Genomic DNA, 27,168 nt, shown 5'->3' on the forward strand with positions numbered 1-27,168 from the left:
TTTCTTTTTTTTAACTTTCCATAGTATTGTCATGATCTTTGTTTGCAGGCAGTAAATGAAAACCCTCCTAGCTGAGGGCAGGTGCCGGACTGAACACCTTGCCACTGAAATCAGTGGACAATACTAGCTCCAGGCCCTGATGGTTGGACCTTCAGCGATCTGCAAATTATACTCCCTTAGGTTGGGGCCCCACCGGCCCAGAAACGCTGCGATTTGGCCGCGGTGGAAATGCCACGGTAAAAATTGCGGTGTTTTACAGTACTTGCAAAGTGGATGGGATTCATGTGAATCCCATGCCCACTTTGCAGAAAAAAATCACAGAGCGGACACGCTGCGATTTCCAAAACAGTTGTGGCTTAGAAAATCGCAGCATGTCAATTATATCTACGGAAACACCGGCGGCTTTCCCATGGACAAAATGGTAACAGAAAGTCCGCGGAGGAAAACTATTGTTCAAAGAGCTGCGGAAAGAACCGCAACGTGTTCACGGTTCTGGCCCGTGGGGCCTTAGCCTTAAAGGGATTTTTCTTTTTTTTTTTTATGCAGATTGTGAGCCCTATATAGGGATCACAATGTACATTTTTTTTTCCTATCAGTAAGTTTTTGAAGAATGGGAGGAAATCCACACAAACACGAACATACAAACTCCTTGCAGATGTTGTTTCTGGCGAGATTTGAACCCAGGACTCCACCGCTGCAAGGCCCCTAGCATTGCATTGCCCCTAGCCTTAAAGGAATGTTTCTGACAGAAAGGAGTATATTATTTTGTAATGTTTTGTAATAGTTTGTATGCTTGGCATTTATTAATGCCATTTTTTAACGAAACTCTAATTTAAAAAAATGTTAATTATGCAATTAAAAATTAAGTAGAGAATTTTGTCATTGTCCTTCTCTGCAGTCAGCGTAAAAAGGAATAAAACTTCTGCATGATAGAGCGGATATATCTCAGCTCACAACCCTGCCGCTCAGGGAAGTGTTATCGGAAATTATAACATTAGGCGGAGAATTGGAAATGACAGGATTTCCAAAAACAATAGTGACAGAAGAATAACAGTACTGCTTTGTGACTAAGATTTGTCAGACACCTACTGGGCTTCATAGCTTTGTGTATTAGTGAACAGCTGAGGGCAGCTTCATAAATACAGAGTTCCTGAGAACCAACATGGAGCTACAGTGTATATGTAATGCACCTTTGACACTTTAGGATCCCGTGGATATGGACGTACTAACTAAAATGGCCTGAGATGCTGTCAGGAGAGATTTACATGTAGAGACTAAGACTCTCCTGACATCAAATATTGCTTATTTATTGTGAAGGAAATACCCAAACCCCCATGAGTGATTAAACCAGTGATAAATCCTGAAAGTTCTCATCTCTGTTACAGAGTGTATAGGTATCTACCCATTGTGGTCATATACTCCAGACTACACAGAAGCTGGAAAGGACCCAGTGCGTCACGCCTCAGTGAAACTTGTATTTTCTTGCAGGCTTGAGATTTATGTAAGTTTTCTTCATCTCTTCACTCTCGGGCTTCTTGACATCTTTGTATCTCTCCCCCTTTGTGCTGACCACTTGATTGTCAATGTATCGAATCATTTTCTTAGGCGCCTGAAAATAATGGTAAACACCAAAGCCAATTCATTAGATTCTGGGACTATAAGCGGTAATATTTTATTATACTGTGGGCTATGTATCAGTAATTGAACTGAAATGAATTATTCTTAAATATGGGCACCATTTTTTTTTAAAGGGGTTGTCTGAAGAGTTATATTTTACTTACATGGGCCAGGGTTTATTTTGGTTTTATGCTGGACCCTGGGGTTCAGGACTCTTTCTGACCCTGGGTCACAAGATCAGAACCAGCACCTGAGTCACTCAGTCTCATCTCTCCAAGGTCACGTTCACAGGTATCTGTGCTATAGTAAAGGCAGCCCCCATAACACAGACAACTAAGAGATTTGATAACACAGCATATATCACGCACCATTATAAAGTGTATTCTAATTTTAGACATATATGGCACAAATGTCTTATAGATGTGAGTATGACTTCCTGTTAGCCCCGATATCGTAGTCACCATCTGTTTGGAATACCCCTTTAATAGAAGACAAAAGTGATAGTGCTACATTCTATATTAGGATCCTACTTTGGGCTCTGACATATTTTCGCTCTTACCTCTTTAGGCATTAAAGGTCTGTGAATTTTTTTGTCATCTTCGTCGTCAACCAACATGTATCTGAAGAAAATAAAAGAACCATAAATAATAGATGCTTACAAGTATGAGTATGCCAACAACCACATGTATCAGAAACCATACTCAAACATTTTTTAGAACTAATCTTAACCTAAGGAGAGAGGTAAAAAAAAATATCTGAAAAAGTTTTTAACAGTAAAAAGAGGAGAACTACTAGTCAAAGACTACCCCATGGCTGTAAGTCTCAGAAACATTCTTTACAACACTTGATCAAGGAGAGTGGTTTACTATTGTCTATTCTACTTGCTATGTCAGTGGTCCTGTAACAATTTTCTTGAGGAGTAACTGAGGCTTTTTTGCCTTAATTCCCCTATGCGTCATGTTTGCAAGGTAAGAAAGAAAGATAAATCATTTCACAATCTCTCCAGATAAGGTGTAATGAAGGAATGTAAAAACACATGTAGCCAAGGTGCATAGGCATCTGATTGCCAAAGACAAAGGAAAAGGCTTGGTAGAAATGCTGCTCCTTAGTACCGTATTTTTCGGACTATAAGACGCACTTTTTTTCCTCCCAATATGGGAGGAAAATGTGTGTGCGTCTTATAGTCCGAATGCAGCGTGCGCAGCGTCTGTCTCCCGTCTGTGCGAACAAAAAGGAGAGCAGCACGGTGCCTGCCTGCTCTGCCCCTCCTTCCCTGTCTGTGTCGCGTGTTTGCAGGAGCGAGATATGAGAGGCAGGGAAGTAGGGGCGGGCCAGACAGGTGAAGGAAGCGTGGTTTCAAGCTTGCCGAGAAAACCACGCCTCTTTCTCCCGTCTGGCCCGCCCCTCCTTCACTGCCTCTCAGATCTGGCTCCTGCAAACATGCGACACAGACAGGGAAGGAGGGGCGGGCCAAACGGGAGGAGGAGGCGTGGTTTTCTCGGCAAGCTTGAAACCACGCCTCCTTCACCCGTCTGGCCCGCCCCTACTTCCCTGCCTGTGTGGCTTCATTGCAGAAGCAAGATCTGAGAGGCAGTGAAGGAGGGACGAGCCAGACAGGTGAAAGAGGTGTGTTTTCAAGTTTGCTTAGAAAACCACACCTCCTTCATCCGTCTGGCCCGCCCCTTTTTCTCTTCTTGCATAGCTTCACTGCAGGGTGTCTCTTTCCATCCATGGATGAGATGAGATTAGATAGATAGATAGATAGATAGATAGATAGATAGATAGACAGATAGACAGACAGATAGATAGGATAGATTAGATAGATAGATAGATAGATAGATAGATAGATAGATAGACAGATAGACAGACAGATAGATAGATAGGATAGATTAGATAGATAGATATGTTCAAATCACCCCCATATCCCTAGAATACATATAAAACAAAAACATTACTGTGAAACGCATACACATTTGGTATCCCTGTGTCCGAAAGCCCCTGGTTCTATTTTCATTGGTGAAATATTATATTATTAGGTTATTAAATATTTCACCAATTTTTTTTCCTTAAAAATTTTTTTTTCCCTATTTTCCTCCTCTAAAACCTTAGTGCGTCTTATAGTCCGAAAAATACGGTAATTGTCATGTGCACAAATAAGAGGAATAATACTATTTCGGGCGATTATATAATGTGGGTCTAATGCCCCCCCCATTTGAATGAAGCAGTGGTCAAACATACATGCTGCTGCTCCATTCAACACTATGGGATTATCCTACTAATATTAGATAGTTTGTAACCTCGATTAACACACAGAATACTTTTTATCCAGGTAAATGACATTTTATGTTCACATACATATTAAACTGCTCTTGCAACAGCCTTATCTCAGGTTCTGATAAAACCAGGTATATTATCTCACTGTGTAAACACACACACTAACCCTCAGACCATTCTGTACATGAATTTGCTTATTATCTGATCTGCTCCAGGCAACATGCTAACACACTGGATGGGAAAACACCTTTAATCCAAATTGGCAGTTTGCTATTTTTAAACATGTCGGGAAAAAGAAAATCCAATTTGTTGCAAAATTCTAAAACAACGAGAGCTATGAAGGAAGCCAGAAGTCACAGAGTTCTTCTCAAGCGGAGCTGAGGGGGATCATCGACAGCAACAACACGCTCATTATATGGTGTCCCAGCGAGCTGCTGAGATGCTGGAACAATGACAGGAAACGGCGTGAGGAACAAGTTCAGCCACAGCACAGATTAAGAGCAGCCGAAAATGCCAGAGCAGGCAAACCATCGACGGCAGCAATTTGCTGAATATAGGCAGATCATTGACGCCAACAACACGCAGACAAAGTCACGGACACAGGCTAGTAGGAGATAAACAAGAGTCCCACAGCCTTTGCGAGAAATGACAGTGTAAGTCTGTGCAGCAAGCTGCTGGAAACAATGAGCACAGTGTAATACCACATTTTCCCAAGGAATACTATGACCGCACAGTTTCCCCTGGCAATAACAGTCACACTATTTAACGTGAAGAACTCACTTCTGTAAGATGAATTCTTTCAGATCTTCTTTTTTTGGAATTTTTTGCAACACCTACCGGAAACAAAAAAAAAAAAATATATATATTATGTCGGGAAAAAGAAAATCTAATTTGTTGCAAAATTCTAAAACAATGAGAGCTATGAAGGTACCCAGAAGTCACAGAGTTCTCCTCAAGTGGAGCTGAGGGGAATCATCGACACCAACATGCTCATTATATGGTGTCCCAGCGAGCTGCTGAGATGCTGGAACAATGGCAGGAATGGCGTGAGGAACCAAAAAAATTTATATATATATATATATATATATATATATATATATATATATTTTTTTTTTTTTTTTTATTATGAAAAACTATATAGAACATTGACAACACTAAAAGGGTTTCCATGAATTAAAGATATATTTAAAAAAAATACAAATTGTGTTTGCAGTACAGTCAAGAGCCCCTCTCCCAAACAGATGAAAACATTAATCTCACAAGTACAGCCACCATTAGATGAGTACTATCAGGAGGGGAGAGAGACGTTCCTCCCTGCTCTCAAAGTACAGCGCAATAGGCACTGCTGTAAGGAAGGACATTCCTGACAGACTGTCAGGAACACCCTTCTGAAGGTGAAGAGCTACGGTACCAGCACCGATAACTCTTCACCTGGAACACAGATCGTAAAAGCCGACAGTGCACTGTCGGCTTTCTAGCGATATATAAAACCGCATGTGCCCCAACTGATGAAAGGATAGATAGAAGAAATGGAACAGACAGGGTCTGATGGAGAAGGCCCTAAAAATCACCTGGGGTGTTGGTGAGCAAACCCTGAGGATTTACTTTCTTGTATCCTGAAATTGTCTTGCACTTGAGAAAGGGCTGTGAGCGCGTCGTGCTCAATAAAATTGCCTTACGTACCTGTGCAATTGGGTGAGTGCTGGTTTTTGCCTATCTCCTTGGAGGTTGGTCCATTTCTTCTATCTATTCAGACGTCCCTGTGACGGAGACTAGCAGCTGCCCTTCTTCACCTTATTGATACGTCCATTGGTTGTTGTGTCTCACACAACCTGATCAGGTGAGCAGTCACCTGTTGTCCTTGTTTGTCTTTTCGTACACTGAAAGTACTACACCAGGAACGGCTCGGTGCCGTGTTCTTCTCTTTTTTTGTTCCAACTGATGAAAGGTCCTCTTTAAAGAAGTTTGCTCACAAAGAAAACCTATCCCCTACACACAGGGACTTCCATGATCACAAGGACAAGGGTACCTCGCAATCCATCTGAATGAAGAAGCAGTTAGACACCCTGCAACTCTATGCATTGCTATGGGAATAATGGAGGTATCAAAGCGCTCCACTTCAGCAATCTTTGGCAGGGTAACTTGCGTGACTACTATTCCATTTCAGATAAGGATGCAAGGCACCCCCATTCTTGTGCTCTCCACCAATTTTAATTTATTCGACAGGGGAAAAGTTGCTTTCTTGAGAAAACCCCTTTAGGTTGAGGCCCCTTGTTGCGAAAATGCAGCTTTTTTGGTGCAGATTTTGTTTCGGTTTATTGTCAAAGCCAGGAGTGGATTGAGCAAAACGTAGAAGTATACAAGCTTCCTATATATTTCCCATTCCTCTTCTTGGCTTTAATCTCAAAAATCGTAGAAACGCATCTTTTTTTTCTTTTTTTTTTGTTGCAGATGTTGCTGCAATTTTTAAGACAAAGGCAAGAATGGCTACAAAAGGAATGGGAAATATATACCTTAAAAGGAAAATTAAAAAAAACAAAAGAACAAAACACTGGCTCCTGTGCCAACACACCTGGGTGACCTGCTCATCCCTTCTTCCTTGCTCAATCTAAACATACAGAAAGAATCTACCAGCTCGCACACTGTTTTCTGTGTGTCAAGATAGAAGCAAGAATCAGAGACCAGTAGGGACCCAGGCAGAGTTGGAAGAAGTGAGGAATTGGTGAGATAAGTATTAGTTGCTTTAAGCCCACTGCCACCATTTTTTTTTTCCTGCTGAAAAACCTCTGTGCTGTTGCACTAAAAATAATTTCTCTCTTCAAATAGGGAGTAGATGATAGTGTTCAGTCACCTGTGCTTCTGACGGATCTTCAAGAGTCACATCTCCTTCCACTATAATCTGTACAGCGTCTTCAAGGTTTCCTTTAGCCATAGAGAGGACCTTTTCAGCTTGACGCAGCGTACAGGCTGGGAACATCTCCAGCAGCACCTCCACGTTATTTCTTATATTACTTTTATCCTGATAGGAAAAACAAAAGTTAAGAATAAATTACGGCAGAGAATAACAGTGAATTGTGGATATCAGTAACTGAATTAACCGGTTAAGGACCGCTGGCCGTAAAATTACGGCCAGTGATCCTGGTCTCTAAACACCGGCCTATTGTAAAAATACGGCCGGTCTTCAGAGACCTCCTTGGCGGGGGGAGGGGTGCGGGGGGGACAGGGGTTAGGTGTTACTAACACCTAACGCCCCCCCTCAATAACGTCCAGTCGGAACTGAGTCCGACTGGACGTTTTAACCCTTTCGATCGCGCCGTGAAACATCACAGCGCGATCGAAAGGGGTCCGCTGGCAATTTCATTGCATCGGCACCCCCTCGCCATTGCATCGGCGAGATCGGGGGTGCCGATATCAGTAAAAGGTAGCCTGGGGTCTGGCCAGTGACCCCAGGCTGACCGGAGCCCCCACATACCTGGTGATCCTGCCAGGACCTTCTGATGTGAGGCTGTGCGTCTGCACAGCCTGACATCCTGCTACGGAATGCCATGTGGGACACCTGCAGGCTGTGTCTCACATGGCATTCTATATCAGCAAAGTATTGCTGATTGAAGTGTCCTAAATGGACACATGAAAAAGTAAAAAAAAATGGAAAAAAATAAAATGAAGTGTATGAAAAAAATTAATAAAGTTATAAAGCCCAAAAATCCCTTTTTCTCTATAGAAAATGAATTATATAAAAAAAGAACTAAAAAGTAATAAAAATAATGCATATTTGGTATTGTCACGTCCGTAACAATCTGTACAATAAAACTGAAATAATATTTAATGTACACGGCGAACGCCGGGAAAAAAAAACGGAAAAAACTCGCCAGAAGTAATGATTTTTCGCCATCTCACCATACAAAATATGCTATAAAAAGTGATCAAAAAGGTCATATGCACCCGACAACAGTACCAATAAAAAGCGCAGGTTGTCCCGCAAAAAATAAGCCCTCAACCAACACTGTCAACCGAAAAATAAAAATGTTACGCCTCTCAGAAGATGGCGATGCAAAAAACATTGATTTATGTCCCCAAATGTGTTTTTCCTCTGCAGAACTAGTAACACATAAAAAAATAATATAAATGAGGTATCGCCGTAATCGTACTGACCCGCAAAATAAAGGTCACATGTTATTTATACTGTACGCTGCATGGTGTAAAATTAAAAAAGTAAAACTCAATACCAGGATTGATTTTTAATTTTTTTTTTTTAAATCCAGCAAAAAAGGGTTAATAAAATGCATTCAATAAGAAGTAGACACCCAAAAACGGTGTCATTACGAAATGCATGTCATCCCGCAAACAACAAGCCCTTATATGGCCACATCACCAGAAAAATAAAGAAAATATAGCATCTAGTAATGTGAAGACAAAAACCCGCAAAAATCGCCAAATTATTAGAACACAACTGGCTGCGGCAGGAAGGGAATACATAAGCTGTGCGAGCGAATATCAGGGGACACCCCATATTTACATCTCATGAGGGAACAGACACCAGAAGTGACCCCCTAAGTGACCCCAGAGTGACTCCTCCAATCATAGGAGCTACGGGGACATAGTAGGGAATTTGGTGTTTGCAATGTTCTCCGCACAGCTTACCGTATTTTGCGGACTATAAGGCGCACCGGACTATAAGGCGCATTGCCCATGAGCGCCTTATAGTCCTGCCTAGGTCCATATATAAGGTGCACCGGACTATAAGGCGCACCGAACTATAAGGTGCAGCGCTGTCTGGTGCGCCTTATATGTGATGGAAAGCGGCGGCACGCCGATTTTGCTGGCGGCCGCTTAACCCCCCGCGTGCCAGCCGCTTCTATTCATTTCAATGGCACGCTTCCATTGAAATGAATGGAAGCGCTCGGCACGTGAGGAGTTAAAGGGATTCTACCATTAAAAAGTTCTGTCCTCTTGACCACGTCGGAATAGCCTTAAAGGCTATTCGTCTCCTACCTTTACCAGCGCCGTCTTCTTCCTGAGCTGCGTCCACCCCTTCTGTGTTGTCTTCTTTGGGCCTCATGGATGAAGCATGCGCAGTCGGCTCTAACAGGCTCTCGCAGCCAGAGCTGACTGCGCATGCGTCATCCATGAGGCCCATAGAAGACAACACAGAAGGGGCGGACGCAGCTCGGGAAGAAGGCGGCGGCTGGCTATGGTAACAGGTAGGAGACGAATACCCTTTAAGGCTATTCCGACGTGGTCTGAGGAAAGAACTTATTTTAATGGTAGAATCGTTTGAAGCGGCAGGCAGACTTTGCCGGTGGCTGTCGCTTCCATACATTGCAATGGGAGCACACTATTCAAATAGTATTCGCGCATCTCTAACTTCAATTGTAAGAAGTTACAATTGAAGTTAGAGATGAACGAATACTATTTGAATAGCGCGCTCCCATTGCAATGTATGGAAGCGGCAGGCAGACTTTGCCGGCGACCGCCACTTAACTCCTCGTGTGCCGCCGCTTCCATATATAAGGCGCACCGGACTATAAGGCGCACTTACGATTTCTGAGGAAATCGTAGGATTTTACGTGCGCCTTATAGTCCGGAAAATACGGTATATATTCCCTCTTCGCCATCCGCTGTGCAGTCACATCTGGGATACTAATACTCACTACGCCCCCTGATAAATTCTTTGAGGGGTGCAGTTTTCAAACTCCTTTTGGGAATCCACTTTTCTGGTACCTTACAGGCTCTACAAACATGACATGGCGTCCAGATACCAAACATCTGAATCTGTACTCCAAAAGTCGCATAGCGCTTCTTCCCTTCTGCGCCCTGCTGTGCGCCCAAACTGCAGTTTATGACACATGTATGACACTGGTGATAACGGACGTAATGTCATATGTGGGTATAAACTGATATTAGGGCACAGCCGGACACAGAAAGGAAGAAGGGTCATTTGGTTTTTGGAGCACAAACGGTTTGGTTTTTGGATGCCATGACACTTTTGCAGAGCTGAAACGCCAGTAAAGTGGAATCCCCTGATATGAGATGTTATTTTGGAAACTACACCCCTGAAGGATTTCTCCAGGGGTACAGAGAGCATTTTAACCCCCAAGTGTTGCTATAACTTATTATCCATAAATGAATACGAAGCTGATTGTGAGAGATGAAAATGACCATTTTTCCAGGAATACTTCATTTCAGTGCATAATATGCTGTGCCCGACTTGTATCAGAGATGAATGCTCTGAAAGCTGTTGTGCCCGGGATACCCGCTTAACAGTTTTTGGAGTGTCTCTGCTGACATAAGTCGGGCACAACATGTTGCACACTGAAATGGCAAATCTTTGTAAAATTTTCATTTTTAACTTCTCGATCAGTTGCGATTTCATTTCTGGAAACTAAATAAATGCAACACTCAAGGGTTAAAAATTCTCGCTACACCACTTGATAAATCCCATCAGTGGGCTAGTGTCCAAAATGGGGTGACATGTCTGCAGATTCCACTTTATTGACAATTCAGGGGCTTTGCAAAAGTGGCATGACATCCAAAACCAAACTATGCTCCAAAAACCAAAATAGCGCTCCTTCCATTCTGTCCCCGGCTGTGCCCAAACAGCAATTTCTACCCACATATGGCATTAAGTACATTATCTGGGGTACACCAGTGTCATACATGTGGGCATACACTGCTATTTGGGTACCCAGCAGGGCGCAGATGTGAAGGAGCAATATATGCTTTTGGAGTGCAGATTTAGATTCTTCGTTTTTGGACACCATGTCACATTTGCAGAGACCCTAAAATTGCCCCTACAAAATGGGGTCACTTCTTGGTGAATTCCAGTTTACTGGCACCACCAGGGCTCTGCAAAAACAACATGGTGCCCAGAGGGTCCCTCTAAATCTGTACCCCAAAAGCTAAAACGCACAGTGCTCCTTCCCTTCTGAGCCCTGCTGTGTGCCCAAGCAGCAGTTTACACCCACATATATAATTTTTTGACTGCCGGGATGGCCCACTTAATAGTTTTAGGAGTGCAGGTCTCTGACAACACAAAGTGGGTGCAACGTATTGGGCACCGAAATGGCATATTTTTAAAAATTTCAATTTCAATTTTCATTTTGTACATTAATTTTTGGGAAGCATTTTAGGCTCAAAATGATAATACCCCTTGATACATTCCTTGACAGGTGTAGTTTCTAAAATGGGGTCACTTTTGAGGGGTTTCCATTGTATTGGTACTTTAGGGGCTAAGCAAATGCGACATGGCACCTGAAAACTATTCCAGCAACATCTGCCCTCCAAAATCCAAATAGCGCTCTTTCCATTCTGAGCCCCAACATGTACCCATACAGCAGATTTTGGCCACATATGGTGTATTGCCGTGTTCAGAAGAAATTGTGTAACAAACTGTGGGGGGCTTTTAATTCTTAAACTATTTGCAAAATTAAAACTATGGTGCTAAATGGACGATTTACTGGGAAAAAAAGTAATTTTTCATTTTTATGTCCCAATGTTAATAAAATCTGTGAAACACCCGTGAGGCCAAAATACTCACTCTACCCCTAGATAAATTCTATGAGGGGTGTAGTTTCCAAAATGGGGTCACATTTAGGGGGGTTCCACTGTATTGGTACTTTAGCGGCTCTGCAAATGCGACATGGGACCTGAAAAATATTACAGCAAAATCTATCCTTCAAAAGCCAAATAGCCCTCTTTCCATTCTGAGCCCCGCCATGTTCCCATACAGCAGATTATGATCCCATATGGGGCATTTCTGTGTTCAGGAGAAATTGTGTAACGAACTTTAGGGAGCTTTTTCTCCTTTATCCTCTTGTGAAAATTAAAAATTTGGGGCTAAATTGACAGTTTATTGGAAAAAAAAGTAATTTTTCATTTTCATGGCCCAATGTTAGTAAAATCTGTGAAACAACTGTAGGGTCAAAATGTTGACTATAACCCTTGATGAATTCTGTGAGGGGTGAGGATTCTAAAATGGGGTCACTTTTGGGGGGTTTACATTGTTTTGGTACTCTAGGGTCTCTGCAAATGAGACATGGGGCCTGAAAATTATTCCAGCAAAATCTGCTGTTCAAACACCCAGTGTCGCTCCTTCCCTTCCATGCACTGCCGTGTGCCCAAAAATCAGTTTACACCCACATGTGGGGTATTTCTGTGAACGGGAGAAATTGCACAATAAACTGTCAGATGCATTTTCCCCTTTAACCCTTTTTGAATGTGTTAATTTTAGGTCTAAATGAATGTATTAGTGAAAAAAATTGAAATGTCTAAATTTCACTGCCATATTTTTATTCTTATGAAATGCTTAAAGGGTTAACAAACATCCCAAATGCTGTTTTGAATAATTTGAGGGGTGCAGTTTTGAAAATGGGGTGATTTATGGGGGTTTCTATTATATAGGCCTTTATAATTACTTTCAGAACTGAAGTGGTCCCTAAAAAATTGGTTTGGGGAATTTTCTTGTAAATCTGGAAAATCGCTGTTACACTTGTAAGCCTTGTAACGTCCAAAATAAATTAAAAGACAATCAAAATATGATGCCAATATAAAGCAGAGATCTGGTAGATAATATTTATTTATTTATGTATTTGGATGGTATGATTATCTGCCTGAAAAGTAGAGAATATCACATTTTGAAAATTGCAATTTTTATCAAATTTCCATCAAATCTCCTATTTTTTTTTTATAAATAAATACAAAAATATTGATTAGTGTTTACCACTAACATGAAGTATAATATGTTACGAAAAAAACAATCTCAAAATCACTTGTGTAAGTTAAAGCGTCTCAAAGTTATTGCCATTTAAAGTGAAATGTCAGTTTTGAAAAAAGAGGCCTGGTCTTTAACATACTTTTGGGCCTGGTCCTTAACCGGTTAAGATCCCGAAGAAATAAAGATCACAATAAGAATGAAAACTGCACAATAATTTTAGCTAGAGGTATAATTTATAGACCTGGCAGTTGATGTGTATTCCTAGGGTAGCCTGGACTGCGAAATACCTGAGCCTTTACAACACTGTATGTAATTTACAATGCAGTCTGCACCAATTTGTTATATCAGCCACAAGTAGTGCACCTTGAAAACTTGCACCCATTTCACAAACAAATATGAGCATTTTATGGGTAATAAATTTGGTGTTCAGCATAACCGTCATTCTTTTCTATGCATTTAACCAGACAGACAGGAACACTGCATTCACAAACACGTCCCATAACATTCTTTCATACTCTCGTGTTCAGTTAAGAACTGCAGACAAGGGAATACACATGGACTATACCCTCGAAATACCATTCACCATTTCCACTCTTTATTGTGTACTACTATAACATTATGCGGTTTACAGCTTGAATTGATACACTGTTTGCCTTTTATAATATATGTGTGTTCTATAATACTTAGAATACAATGCACTGGCGTCTATTAAGCAGTTAAAAAAATATTATATAGGGGCAGCATAAAAGCGAGCAGGTTTTTTGTGGATTGGTTTTGTGCCTCCACATCAGAATGGTAAACAGCCAGCAAAAGGGGGTCCTGTGGATGAAATTAACTTAGGCTGCAGGCACATGACAATTTCAGTTGCGACTCCTGTTGTGCAACCAAAGATTGCTAATGTAGCCTTGCATCTCCTGCAGTAAGGTAAGGGATGATTTGGCTTCTTGACATGAGACATTGCAAATATTGCCATGCATCCTCAGCCTTAAAGACTAAAGGGGTCCGAGGAGGATGTTGCCCAAGCTGGATGTTGAACAAGCGGTGTATAGCCAGCAAACTGCAGACAAATATAAGGATCGTGCTCCATCTAACATATCTGGACATACATTTCAATGTTTCTTTTGCATCATGTTGATGAGCAGGTCACAATTTGGTACAAGCAAAATGACAATTGACCCTGTCATGTATCAACAGATGGTGGAGGATAAACTAATGGTGTGGGGAAAATACTCTTAGTACACCCTGGGTGATACTGGTGAATCATCTCTTTGTACTTCACATCTATTTATTGCAGTTCTGAAGGCCAAAGAAGATCCAATGATCCAATGTTCCTAGATGAATTTCTCTAGCCTAGGGGCTAATCGGTATAATATTAGGCTACATGCAAATGACCATTGTGGATTTTACTGTACCAAAAAAGGAGCCATAATTTTGAAAAAAAAAAAAATTAAATCTGCATTGTGTTTGTATGATCTGCTGCATATTTTGTGGATAGTTTCTACAGTCTGGACAATGTACAGTAAAAACCACAGGTGTGTATGTGGATCTTAGACATGAATGGGTCTGTAGACTACCTGCCATAGCAGACAGTATACCGAGTACAACTGTGGACATGTGCATGGAGCTTTAGATAGATCCTGGGTTTGCTCATAGGAACCAGTTATTGCTTTTAGCTGAGCTGAGAAATCCCACCATAGAAGTAACTTTCAGAATGTGTCTCACCTGTGCCTCTGCTCCTTCAGATGCTACATGCAATCTGCTTTCTCTGGGTTCGATGCCAACAGATTTAGGTGCACTAAATGAAATCTCAGATGTTTCAGGGGAACAGTTTTCTCCTAGAAATGGAAAGTAAATCATGAAATGATAAATCATTTCCACTCCAAGTACAGTTATTATTGTTATTACTATTTATACAGCAGCGGAAGTTCAGTGAGCACTGTCTGCTGTGTGTACACAGGGGGAGGTGAGGACAGGGAGGCTGATGAGTCATCATCATCAACATCAGCCTCCCCCTGTGTGCACACAGCAGACAGTGCTCACTGAACTTCCGCTGCTCGTTGCTGACTAATTAGCATATCAATAAAAGCGGGCTAATTCAAAAATGGCAGGGGGATTAACAAACAAAAGGTATGTGTGGAATAGCCTTTCTAAAGGCTATGCAAATATATGCTTAGTCAAAAATGAGTCTTCTCAATGATAGAATCTCTTTAACCTCTTCCCGCCAATGGCATTTTTTTATTTTCATTTTTGACACCCCCCCCTTCCAAACCCCATAACTTTTTTATTTTTCTGCTCAGAGCCATATGAGGTCTTAATGCTTATGGGACAAGTTTTTCTTCATGATGCCACCATTAATTATTCTATACAATGTACTGGGAAGCTGGAAAAAAATTCTGAATGGGGTGAATTTGAAGAAAAAGTGCATTTGTGCGACTTTCTTATAAACTCAGTTTTTACGGTGTTCACTGCGTTCACAGCCAGAATGACCTGTCACCTGTATTCTGTGTTTCAGTACAATTGTGAGGATCACAAATTTATATGGTTTTATTTACATTTTAACCCCTTAATAAAAATCCAAAACTATGCCAATTTTTTTTTTTTTTTTTTAAGTTGCCATATTCTGACACCCAAAACCTTTTTATACTTCAGTGTACGGAGATGCATAGGGCGTCTTTTTTTGCGGGGCTGGGTGTACTTTACAGTTTTACCATTTTGGGGAATTGGTATTGCTTTGATAATTTTTTATTCAAATTTTTATCAGAGGCTTTTGACTTTTCTTCCTGCTATGGCATTCACTGAACAGGTAAAAATATTTTCATAGATTTGTAGAGCGGGTGTTTTTGGACATAGGGATACCTAATGTGTATGTGTTTCACAGTATTTAAGTACTTTTATATGTATACTAGGGAAAGGGGGGTGATTTGATTTTTTATAATTTTATATATAATTTATTTTTTAATTTTAATGCATTTATTAGACCCCATAGGGGTCTTGAACCCCAGGGGGTCTGATCACTAATGCAATGCATTACAATGCTAATGCATTGTAAAAACCCGTCTCTTCTATTGCAGGCTTTATTGTATACATAGAGTAGCCTGCAATAGAATCCATTGAATGACAGGCCTTCACAAGGCTCCCCACTGTTATGACAAAGCAATCCTGGCCCCGGACCTTGCTCGCCAGCAAAATAGTGCCTTGGTGAGCTTTGACTGACGCGCTGAAGGGGTTAATGCCTACAATCGGTGTGGGCACTGATAGTGGGCATTAGTGCTGGGTGTCTACTGTATAAAACAGTAGACACCCGGCGTCTATGGTGGCCGCCATGTTTAAACACCCGGCATCCGCTGTACTAGTACGGCAGATGTCGGGAAGGGGTTAAGAGCTCCCCTCCTACCGAAATACCCTAGACAGGATAATAAATGACCACTGTAAATGCTTTAAACCAAAAACCTGGAAGCTCTAGAAAATGAGCAAGCAAATATTATTTGCTTCCAAAGAAAAATGGTATGTCCATAGTACAGGTGTCATGATGAAAAAAGATCAAAGATGTCTGACGTACCTTCATTACGAGCTTTACTTAGTCGTCCTGATAGTTCAAACATCATTTCATACACTTTCTCACTGCAAAACAAAACAGGTAACTTTATGTCCTGTAGGGATCAGGAAGACATGTTTCCCATTTTACACTACAGCCTCACAGGTAACCCCTGTGCAGTGTGAAAGGTTTACAACAAAAATGATCAAAAGTCAGCTCAGTTAGTCATTTACATTAACTATTTCTAATTAGTTAAAGGAGATGAGCCCTAATTCTAAGAATTTGTTATATTAAAGATAACCATTTTATTAAAGGACAACAATGATCATGGACAGCAGAGGTTTCCTCTGAATTATGTAGCTCTCTGGTTAATGACATTGAGACAATGGTGGGTTGAATTGTACAGCACCAGACCTGCCAATGTCACCGAATCCTGGGATGTAACCCTCCAACATTTCCATAAATGTTTCCATATCAATGTCTTCTTCTGAGGAGTCTTGAGATCCCAGTTCTTCTAAAACCCCAGTGACATAAGAAAAGAACACTTCATCCATAGCACTGAGAAGGAAGGAGAAACCAGAGCAGTGAATGCAAAAATTACAAGACATTATTTCATATAATAATTTCCATTAAAATTAAAGCATTGGGAAAGATTTTTTTTTTTTTGTAGATTTTGAGCCCCATATAGGGATCACAATGAACTTTTTTTTTCCTATCAGTATGTCTTTGTAGAATGGGAGGAAATCCACGCAAACATGAGGAGAACATACAAACTCCTTGCAGATGTTGATCCTGGCGGATTCGAACCCAGGACTCCAGTGCTGCAAGGCTGCTGTGCTAACCACTGAGCCACCGTGTTGCCCCCACATTGGTAAAGATTTCTGTCAGAAACCTGCTCCATTTACATCAAATAGGTAAAGGGGTTATCCGGTTTGTAACATTGATGGCCTATGGTTAGGATGGGTGCAGGGGTCCAGCACCTATACTCTCGGAAATGTTTACATACTGCAGGTCACACTGCTCTCCTGTCATACAAACTGTAGTGACGAGAGTAGTCACCGCAGATATGTCCTATAGACTTCAAAAGGGGCAGTGCCACAGTATGTACACTCAGCGCTACACTTTTTACAGCGAGTGAATAGCATGGCTTGTGGTATGTAACGGTTACTAAAAGCTGCACTGTCTTAGTACAGGAGATCTGTGGGGGGTCTTGGATGTCGGACCCCTGCAGATCTAATATTGATGTTTTATCCTAAGTGTTTTATCCACTCTTGTTAGAAAATGGCTAACCCCCTAAAGAGTTACAGCACGTTTATTATGCGTTTTAGACCACATGTTGCAGAAAGGCTGAGGTAAGGAAAGGCTGTTTTACAGTCTCAGCAAAGTGAGTAAGATTTTATTTAACCTCATCCACATTTTACAGGGTGCGGAGAGCATGGAGGTGGATATTTTTGAAAAAACACAACATAATAAATTGGGATATACAGCGTTGCTTTCCCATATTGAATCCCATGGGCTGAAGAAAAGACAAAGCGGAGAGGCTGATGGAAAACAGCAAACCACAATGTGTGGTCTTCGCCTAACACTAGGTCCACACCATGTTCGGGTTTCGGTTCTTCAGGTTCACTTGGGGAGCCAAAATTGGAAACCAAATCGGTTTAAAAAGTGGTTACCCATGAACCCAAGACTATAATACGGTCCGCCTGATTTCCGTCCAAAAAACGGGGAAAGAAAAGTGACTTTTCTCACCATATTTTTCAAGCGAAATGGGGAACGGAATCCTGAAACGGAAGCCAGACGCAGGTGTGAACCCTGCCTTACATATTTGCTACTCCTCACTCAACAAGGACAAGACACGTACCTGGTTTAGAGATGGAACCAACTTGAGACTGTTCGGTCTAGCTTTAATTCTAAATTTCAGACTTGATTATTTTATCTGCCCCACTGTCTACAAGGACATTCTCTCGCCATGTGCAACCTGCACTTTTTATTTCCGTAACCACATGGCAATGAGCCTTTGGTGAAGGAATAGCTTGCTGCATTAAATGTACACTAAATCCAGAAATGAGAATTTTAAGCTCACTGCCTGTCAGTCCGCGGGATTTTCTGCATGAACAAACATTCTGCAGAAACCACAAGAGTAATCTGCTGATGCTTTTTCAGCAGGTGAACAACTTAGACAGGGGGGCGGGGCCTCCAGTCCCAGCCAGTTGTCTTACAGTTATACAGAGGACAGTGGGAAGGAGGAAGGGGAGATGGCTGATCTCCTGGGACACACATGAGCAATTTATTTGTAGCTTTCTCAGACAAATATATGATTAATAGAAAGGCGAAGATTAGGGAATATTGAAGGAGAGCTTCTTTTTTTAGTGTGTTATCCCTGCTAAAAGGGCTTTACCACTTTTTCATGGCTGGGACCTTCATCAATGGGCAGTTGCAGGCCCATTCTTCTCTAAGGGACTGCCAAAGAGAGTATACAATGCTTTGCCTTCTCAGACAGTCCCAAAGAATTCAATGGAGCAGCAGCACATGCAAATGGACATAAGTACGGAACACTGACTGATCCAGGGTAAGAAGACTAAATTGTCCTAAGACTTTTTACAATTGCAGCATATGCGGTGCAGTGTTAGAAATAAATAATGTCACCTCTCTCGAGTGTGAAAACCAGGTCACATATTTGCATTTTAGGTATCAAGGCTATCAAGTCTAAAACCTACCTTAAGTCAGCACTAGGTATATGAGATTGGATGAAATCTGTGAGTGCATCTCGGATAATCTTTTCCAGTGACATCCCCTTTATGATCTATACCTAGAAATCAATAAGATCAGGATTCAGAATGTACTTCAGTATCTGAGCGCAGCTGATAAAGAAATAAATATAGGCTTTCACATTAGATCTTTCTGCTTGGAGACGAGACTCTAAAATAAGCAGTAATTTGTTGTGAGCGGATAGTGGGGAAAGCGATAGAAATAGCACTTTAAACCCAAAATGAACAAAGCGTACATTAGTGAAATCTATCTATACTGCCTGACTCAGATCAGTGTCTGGTGAACAGGCTAGAGACAAATTATAGAATATCAGCATTGTCAATGAACAATTCCAGGCTCTAAGCTCTCAACTTGTCACCCCCGTCTGTCACCAAAACTCTCATTGTCAGGTCATACAAAGTGCATTACTTACAGTAGAAGAAAAATGGAGTCCAGGCACTGCTAGAGAAATGGTCAGGAACCAGCAGGTATGGATAAGGGCTGGGAAAGATCAAGTACAGCTCATGCTGATCTTCTAGAACTAGTTATACAAAATGAGAAAGACACGTCCTTACTCACTCTGTCCATTGTCTAAGGGGGCGTTCACACTACCGTCAGTGTCCGACAGGTAGTGTCCGCTCCTAGTGTCCGTTCAAAATCTTGCACGGACATTAGGAGCGGACACTAGCTGTGCCCGTGGCACTTGTCATTCATTTAAATGGCGATCGGGTGCGTTCTTTTGCACTCCGTGCCCTTCCTTCACTGTCCACTTGTAAAGATGTCCGACTTTTGAAGTGGACAGAAAAACCCGACATGTAGGTTTTTTCTGTCCGCTTGAAAAGTCGGACATCTTTACAAGCGGACAGTGAAGGAAGGGCACGGAGTGCAAAAGAACGCACCCGATCGCCATTTAAATGAATGACAAGTGTCACGGACACAGCTAGTGTCCGCTCCTAATGTCCGTGCAAGATTTTGAACGGACACTAGGAGCGGACACTACCTGTCGGACACTGACGGTAGTGTGAACGCCCCCTTATAAAAGGGGCAAGTAGGGAATAAAGCCATTGAGATGTAAATCCGGACTATGTCAGTCTTCTGGTGAAGCAGCTTTAGGGCGGGTTCACACCTGCACCCGGTCACCGCTTTGTTGGTTTCCGTCTTCTGCCGACATGAGACGGAAACCGGCAGTCAGTTTTCAGACCCATTCATTTGAATGGGTTTGCAAAGTGAGCATCCGTGAGCGTTTTCTGGTCTCTGCGGCAAAACAACCGGACACAAAGTCCTGCATGTCTGACTTTGCAAAGTGTCTGACGCTCACGGGTAGACACTTTGCAAACCTATTCAAATGAATGGGTCTGAAAACTGACTGCTGGTTTCCGTCTCCGGTCCAGTTTCTTGGGCAGAAGACGGAAACCTGAAAGCGGAGATTGGCTCAGGTGTGAACCCGCCCTTAGTAAATTTTACATATTATGCAATTATCAATATTATATAATTAGAGGTGTAGTTTGTTGCAGTTTTACTTCCATAGGAATTCAATCCCTATTTCTATCCTAAACTTGAGGTACTTTAAGGGCCATTCACATGGTATCAGCATTTCATTGCAGCTATCTGCTGCTGAATAGGCCCAGGTAAATGGGGGGCTAATCAGAGGGGAGTCTCGAGAGCCACGGCAAGATCAAGCAGGACACTAATTTTTTTTTTCTGCATCTTGCTGCGATCTTTGCCTCACATTGAAAACAATGAGAGGCAGAATTTGGGAAGAATCTGCAGCTAAGTCGTGGGTGGAATCAGCTCCCAAATCAATGTCAAATTCCTACGTGTGAACGGGCCCTTGCTGCTTCTGTCTGACAACGTCAGCTGACTCTGAGCAGGAGTCTACCAGCTCTGCAGGTTGAAAAATAGCCCATCTTTAGGTGCAAAGAACCGTTCACAAAAAAGCTTACATGGGAAAGTAAACTCCCCCCAGTGGGGCAGATTTACTAAGTTAAGGGTGCCAGGATTCTGGCTTTAGCTGTAATTCTGTATTACATACTGTGTGTTACACTTATGTGTTTTTTCCAGCTTGTGTGGCTTACTGGAAAGCAGGTAATTAATATGCAACAATGTGCACAAGAATTGCGCTAGAGCATACTTCTGTTGCACACTAAGGCTTGGTTCACATATGCTGATGTGTTCCATCCGTAAGAGTCTGCATGAGGACCCCTACGGATGGAGCACAAGCGCAACTGCTGTTCAGTTCAAACGCACGGGCCCCACAGACTATAATGGGGTCCGTGTGCTTGCCGCGCACTGCCCGCACGAATCAGCGCGCGGCAAGCACACGGACCCCATTATAGTCTATGGGCTCTGTACGCTTGAACTGCACAGCGCTTGCATTTGCGCTTGTGTTCCGTCCAGGGAGATCCTAATGCGGACTCCTTCCGGACGGAACACATCAGCATGTGTGAACCGGGCATTAGTAAGGTTTCATGCACACGACTATAGATTTTACCCATCCATTCATTCATTTTTTAAGCTCTCATTCACACTGAGTAAACGCGCGTGTATTTTTGCAAAATACACGTGTAAAAATACATGTGTAAAAATAAGACTCCCATTGACTTCAATGACATTTTACAGGCGTATTTTTACACGTGTAAAAAAATATCATTGAAGTCAATGGGATAGAAAAATTTACAAGTGTAATTTTACTCTACAAAATAAGCTAGCGTTTACTCAGTGTGAACTCATACGAAGCATCTTTTGCAGCCGTGTGTCCGGGCCATAGAAGAGGTTGGCTAATTATGAAGCATTTCCTATTCTTGTCCACATTTGGGACACAGAGAAGTATAGTGGATCTATACAAGTCTTTTTGTGGTCTTTTCGTGATTGATGATGATACACTGACATGTTTTTTGCAGACAGCGAATCAGTATTTGCGGAAAGTGTAAATGTAGCCTAAATGCCCCTGTGTCTTCATTTACTAACAGCAAACACATACAGTGAAGGAAATACTTAATTGATCCTTCGCCGATTTTGTAAGTTTACCCACTGACAAAGACATGAACAGTCTAGCATTTTACGGGTAGGTTAATTTTAACAGTGAGAGATAGAATATCAAAAATAAATGCAGAAAATCACTTTGTATAAATTTTTGATTTTCTATCTCTCACTGTTAAAATTAACCTACCCGTAAAATGATAGACTCTTCATTTCTTTTTCAGTGAGCAAACGTATAAAATCGCCAAGTGTACACATCATCCACCGTACATTTACAGACCTTGTGCTATGTAGTTGGCATCTACAATAAATCTACATTGCAGGGCTGGTGGATGTACAGGCCCATCCACAGTGGTTGTCAGCTGACACGGATGTACCTGTTATTTAACCCCTATTAACCCTATCAGTGCCCCATGACAAGCCTGCAAAATGTCCACGTCCATGTCCCATTGCAGCTGGGGCCTAAAGAAGGTCTACTATTTGTGTTTGCCTATGGCCCTGCCAGTGTCAACCCTCATATTGTTACATTAACTGAAAAAGTTATGTCTCTGTGAAAGGGATGATAAAATAAAAGAATCCCCCAACCCTCAAGGGCCAAAGCAGCTGAAAGACATACCATACATATTGCGCTTGTAAGGAAAAGAATAAAGACGGCTCTCTGCAGAGATTAGAGGAGATATTTTGGTAGCCCACCAGCAGACCTGCGCTTCTCCATAGAACAATAAGGGCATTTGTAAGAGTAACAAAACATTATCAGCCTATCCAGAAGTAAAACAAGGAAAGTGATCAGATATTTTGCATGCATTTACCACTGAAGGACAGATAAAAAACCGCTACATGAGAAAACAATTCCTGCAGTTGTCACAAGTCGGATGTAACATCAATCAGATCTCTGAAGCAGCCGAGGGATCAAAGTTACACTTGACAGAACCATTGAATTCCCAGTCTGATCAGTCATGGACTTGTGCAACTTCACAATTGTGTCTGGAGCTGCTATTAGACTGACTGGTATTCAATGCAGTAATTAATACCGATCCGGCCCCGCACACTGATGGAGAAAGGCGCTCAATTCACAGCTTCTCTAAATAGGAATAGTCCTCGACAGCTGCCACTTCAACATCAGAGGTACAATATGGAGGGAGTTACAGCCGACCAGAATACAAAAAATATGGAAAATTGATATAAAACTTGTGTAAGTACTATACATCTATATATCATATACAGACAACGTAATGTAAAGTATAAGAGTGGCTGTGTATATAGGATATACAGTAAACAAGCATGTTTATAGGGGTTGTCTGTCTAGAGCAGGGGTAGGCGACCTTCGGCACTCCAGGTGTTGACAAACTACAACTCCCAGCATGCTTACTTGCTCTACTGTTCGGAACTCCCAAGGAAGTGAATGGAACATGTTGGGAGTTGTACGGTAGTTTCATACCAGCTGGAATGTCGTGGGTTGCTGACCCTTGGTCTAGAGCAGTGATGGCGAACCTTTTAGAGACCAAGTGCCCAAACTGTAACCCAAAAGCCACTAAATTATCGCAAAGTGCCAACATGGCAATTTAACCTTAATACCATGTGGATCCACAATTGCGGACAGTTACGAACCCACAATATATGGCTTTGTGAATGGGGCTTATACTGTACTGTGTGATATAAATACTGCTCTACAGTGGCCCCCACACAGTACAGTCTACTCAAAAGTGGCCCCCACATAGTGCAATCTGATGCAAAATGGCCCCCCACACACAATAATCTGTTCCACTGATGGGTCCTTTTTTTTTTGGGGGGGGGGGGGGGGGGGCTTTTTTTTAGCCAAAGCCAAGAGTGGCTTCATAAGAAATCTAAAGAGGGCACTTCAATATCTACCTTATGTAGAGTCCACTCAAAGTCTCCTTCAGCCTCCTCCTCTCATAGCATGACAGCATCCAGCTCAAGCTGCTCAGCACTAGGTAGATGTACTTTGTTGTTAGCTGAGACCCCATTTGCCAGGGCAGATTGCTTACTTACCAAGCAGCTGGGTTTTACATAGCCCTGCCATATTGTGTCACTGAAGGAATTTAAATAACTCACATACCAGGCCAAGACAAATGGAAGCCAGGTCAGGCCAATAGCCAAAATAGAACTACTCTTAATTGGTAGTTAGAACAGTTACTTCCCCAGTTGTCAGGACATAACTCTCCTCAACTTCACCAACTATGACAGCAGGCCTAACACAAAGTAATCACATTCATTGCACCCTCTGCTGCCAAAAGTTACCTACAGAAGCCCATTGCTGACCCATGTCTATGGTCAGAGCACAAAGCACTAAGTATTCCCCTAATGAGGTTGTGCGGGTATAAGCTGTCAGATAGGATGTTAAGAGAAAGCAGTGGACAGAATTGTGTAAAATTCCCAATTTCAGACCCCCTCCACCTCTCCATAAGACTTTTCACCTCCGCGGGGCACATTCGGTGTAATACACCATTAGAAAGCCGACCATACGCTGAATTCAGCACACTATCGGCTTTCCCTTTCTGTGCCTCCGCTGAAGAGCTATCGGTGCTGGCCAGTCAGGAACGCCCTTCCTCACAGTAGTGTCTATTGTGGTGCACTGTGAGAGGGGGTGTTCCTTATCGCCCATCCATGGTGCTGAACGGTGAGGAACGCCCCCCCAGTACTCTTCTATGGATGAGTCAGGAGGGGGGAGGGGTGGCATTCCTCACCGCACAGCATCATGGCTGGGTGGTAAAGAATGCCCCCTCTCACAGTACAGCGCAACAGACACTACTGTGAGGAAGGTTGTTCCTGACTAACTGTCAGAAACGCCCTCCTGACACTGAAGAGCTATGGTACCGGCACCAATAGCTATTCACTGGGGACACAAAACACGAAAGCCGATTTCACACGAAAGCTCAATTCAGCGCACTGTCAGCTTTCTAGCGGTTCATTACACCACATGTGCCCCGAGGACGTGAAAAGTCCTCTTTAAGGAGGAATGACTCATACTCTGGCTGACTTAACCAAGCCATGTACCAATAGGTTATTTATTCCTCTTCATGAGTTTCACATGATGTTACCCTTTCCTTATAGCAGCCACTACAGCAGAAATGTGTGACTGAGTGTAGTTTTCTCTGATAGTACCAACCAAAAGCAGTAATTTTATTTAAAGAAAAGACAACCGCAACTTCATTCACGGCCACACCATGAAGAGGAATGGGAGCTCAACATCCAATTCTAGTGATCTGTGAAATCCCTGTCTTGTGGAGGGTGATACATATTCACTGTGGGACAAACATTGCAAATGGGTCATCCCATTAGCAACACATCTCCAGTCTACACTGAGATCCCCACCGTTCACAGAGGACAGAGTGATAATGCGTATACAGTGGCGATAAAGGGGTGTTCCAGTATTCCAGGATACTTTTAACACGTAAGGAGGCTTAAAATGACAAACCATACATACTCACTTGCACTTTGGCCAGAGATGATACTGGGAATATGAATCTTTGACAACATTCTGCCTGTACGCACTCACTTGCAACTTAAGATCAGCTTTTAGCCACTGATCCTGTACAGGCCAAAAGGTTTAAAAAAATCGGGGACCCAAACAGAGACTTTTCACTGGATCCCTGGCCAAATGTTACTTTGTTATTTTATGCTCCTGTATGTGTTAATAAATGTAATGGAATACCCCTTTAATATCGGATCAGTCAAGGACAGATACCCAGGACCCCCACAAATCAACTGCTCGATGTACCAGCAGCACTCCAGTGGGTGCCACCTCCACTTTAGAGGAGTCACATTCATTCACCACGTCACCTATGTGCGGTTCAGTCCCATTCAAGTGAATGGGTCTGAGCAGTAATACAAAACACAATACCATGTACAGCATAGTGCATGGTGATTGGTCTAGAGGCCGCAGTTCTCTCCCAAGTTGTGGTTTCTTCAAACAGATGATGTGTCCCAGGCGTCACCTTCCCACTGATCACATATTTTATATACTAAAGGATTGGCTATCATTGGCTATAGCAATTTTCATAGCACAGCCTTTAGAAAGGCTATTCAAGGCATACCTTTTATCCATGGATTGGACCTGACGTTTTTGAATTTGCCCGCATTTCTTAAAATCGCTGTGCTGTGCGTGACTAACTGCTCTGAAGGAAGCAGTGAAGAGATGTAGGAGGAGGGATCATCTCTGTAACGAAGGGGGAGGCTGATGACGCAAGCGGGGCTAAGAGAACATCTAAAAGGCTTCCAGTGCTCTGTGTGGGGTAATTAGCATATCAAGAAAAGCAGGCTAATTAAAAGAGAAACGGTGGCGCCAATGAATGAATGGTATACCTGAAATAGTCTTTCTACAGGATATGCAAAGATATGCTTATTTAAAAATCGCTACAGCCAATGATAGACTCCTTTTAATAGACTGACACTAGAATGAAGTGGTTTAAAGACTCTTCTCTATGCTATGGTGTAGATGCATTATTTGGCGCTACCTTGACTCTGGACCTGTTAGCTGTGCGGTCTGGTGGCCTCTGCCTGTCACAGCCAATCCCCCACCTCCTCCCCATTCACTTCAGCATCTTTAGTGGCAGTGTGGTTCAAGTAGTGACTAAATACGACTCCTTAATACAATGCTAACCCACCTGGTTTGACATGGACACAGAAGGTGCTGCTTAGAGCGTCACCTAGTGGATCCACCTCTTACCAGAGAGAACCTTCTATTAATCACTCCATGTTAGCATCAGCTATCACCAATATTACAGGTCCAGAAATCCCCTTTAACCTATAACACAGACACAACATGTGCCCCTCCAATGGCAGCAGCTCGTATAATCACATACACACTGATGTGCACAATACAGAGCACACAGCACTGCCTAGAGATCACCATGGCAACAACAGGTAGCACATACAAAGCCATGACAGCTACTGTGACATATTCAGCTAGTGCAGCCCCTCACAGTGACAGTATATGGCGGCCTCTGAGGCCCCGGGGACACCAACACTGCACAACAACCTGAGCTTGTTCAAACCTACCGCTCTAATCCAGGACACAGGCAAAGGTGCAGCGCCGCGCCTCTCACTAACGTCACTTCCGGAAACAACATCTTCGTCTGCTGTCGACTACTTCCGCCATCTTGGTTTTGGGCAACGATAACGCTATACTTTCCTAAAACTGTTCTGGTTAGAGAAGGGCGTGGTAACTAGAGTGTACAGTATTGTGTGTAAGCAGCAGAAGTATACAAGCCCCATATGAACGAAGGAATGCACTAACACTGGAGGATTACCTCACCTCATCCTCGTCAAGTTCCAGGTTAGC

General features: G+C 42.4%; 1 protein-coding gene across 4 annotated transcripts; it reads right to left on the bottom strand.

Moving 5' to 3' along the window:
- Positions 1-27,168, bottom strand: CUEDC2 (CUE domain containing 2). 4 transcript variants are annotated; one of them, XM_075288275.1, is made up of 9 exons: positions 27,142-27,168; positions 18,857-18,948; positions 16,554-16,697; positions 16,164-16,225; positions 14,327-14,439; positions 6,743-6,910; positions 4,672-4,724; positions 2,177-2,237; positions 1-1,609 (listed from the first exon to the last, which is right to left on the bottom strand). In XM_075288275.1, exons 2-9 carry the CDS (start codon positions 18,928-18,930, stop codon positions 1,463-1,465), a joined length of 822 nt encoding a protein of 273 aa, XP_075144376.1. In that variant the 5' UTR covers positions 18,931-18,948; positions 27,142-27,168; the 3' UTR covers positions 1-1,462. The 4 variants fall into 4 exon arrangements, with proteins under 4 accessions (XP_075144376.1, XP_075144374.1, XP_075144377.1 ...); XM_075288273.1 differs by lacking the exon at positions 27,142-27,168 and adding an exon at positions 26,886-27,069; XM_075288276.1 differs by lacking the exon at positions 27,142-27,168 and adding an exon at positions 26,886-27,067 and having other exon boundaries at positions 14,327-14,436.

The sequence above is a fragment of the Leptodactylus fuscus genome, chromosome 10 (assembly GCF_031893055.1).
Source record: "Leptodactylus fuscus isolate aLepFus1 chromosome 10, aLepFus1.hap2, whole genome shotgun sequence".
NCBI classification, from domain to species: Eukaryota; Metazoa; Chordata; class Amphibia; order Anura; family Leptodactylidae; genus Leptodactylus; species Leptodactylus fuscus.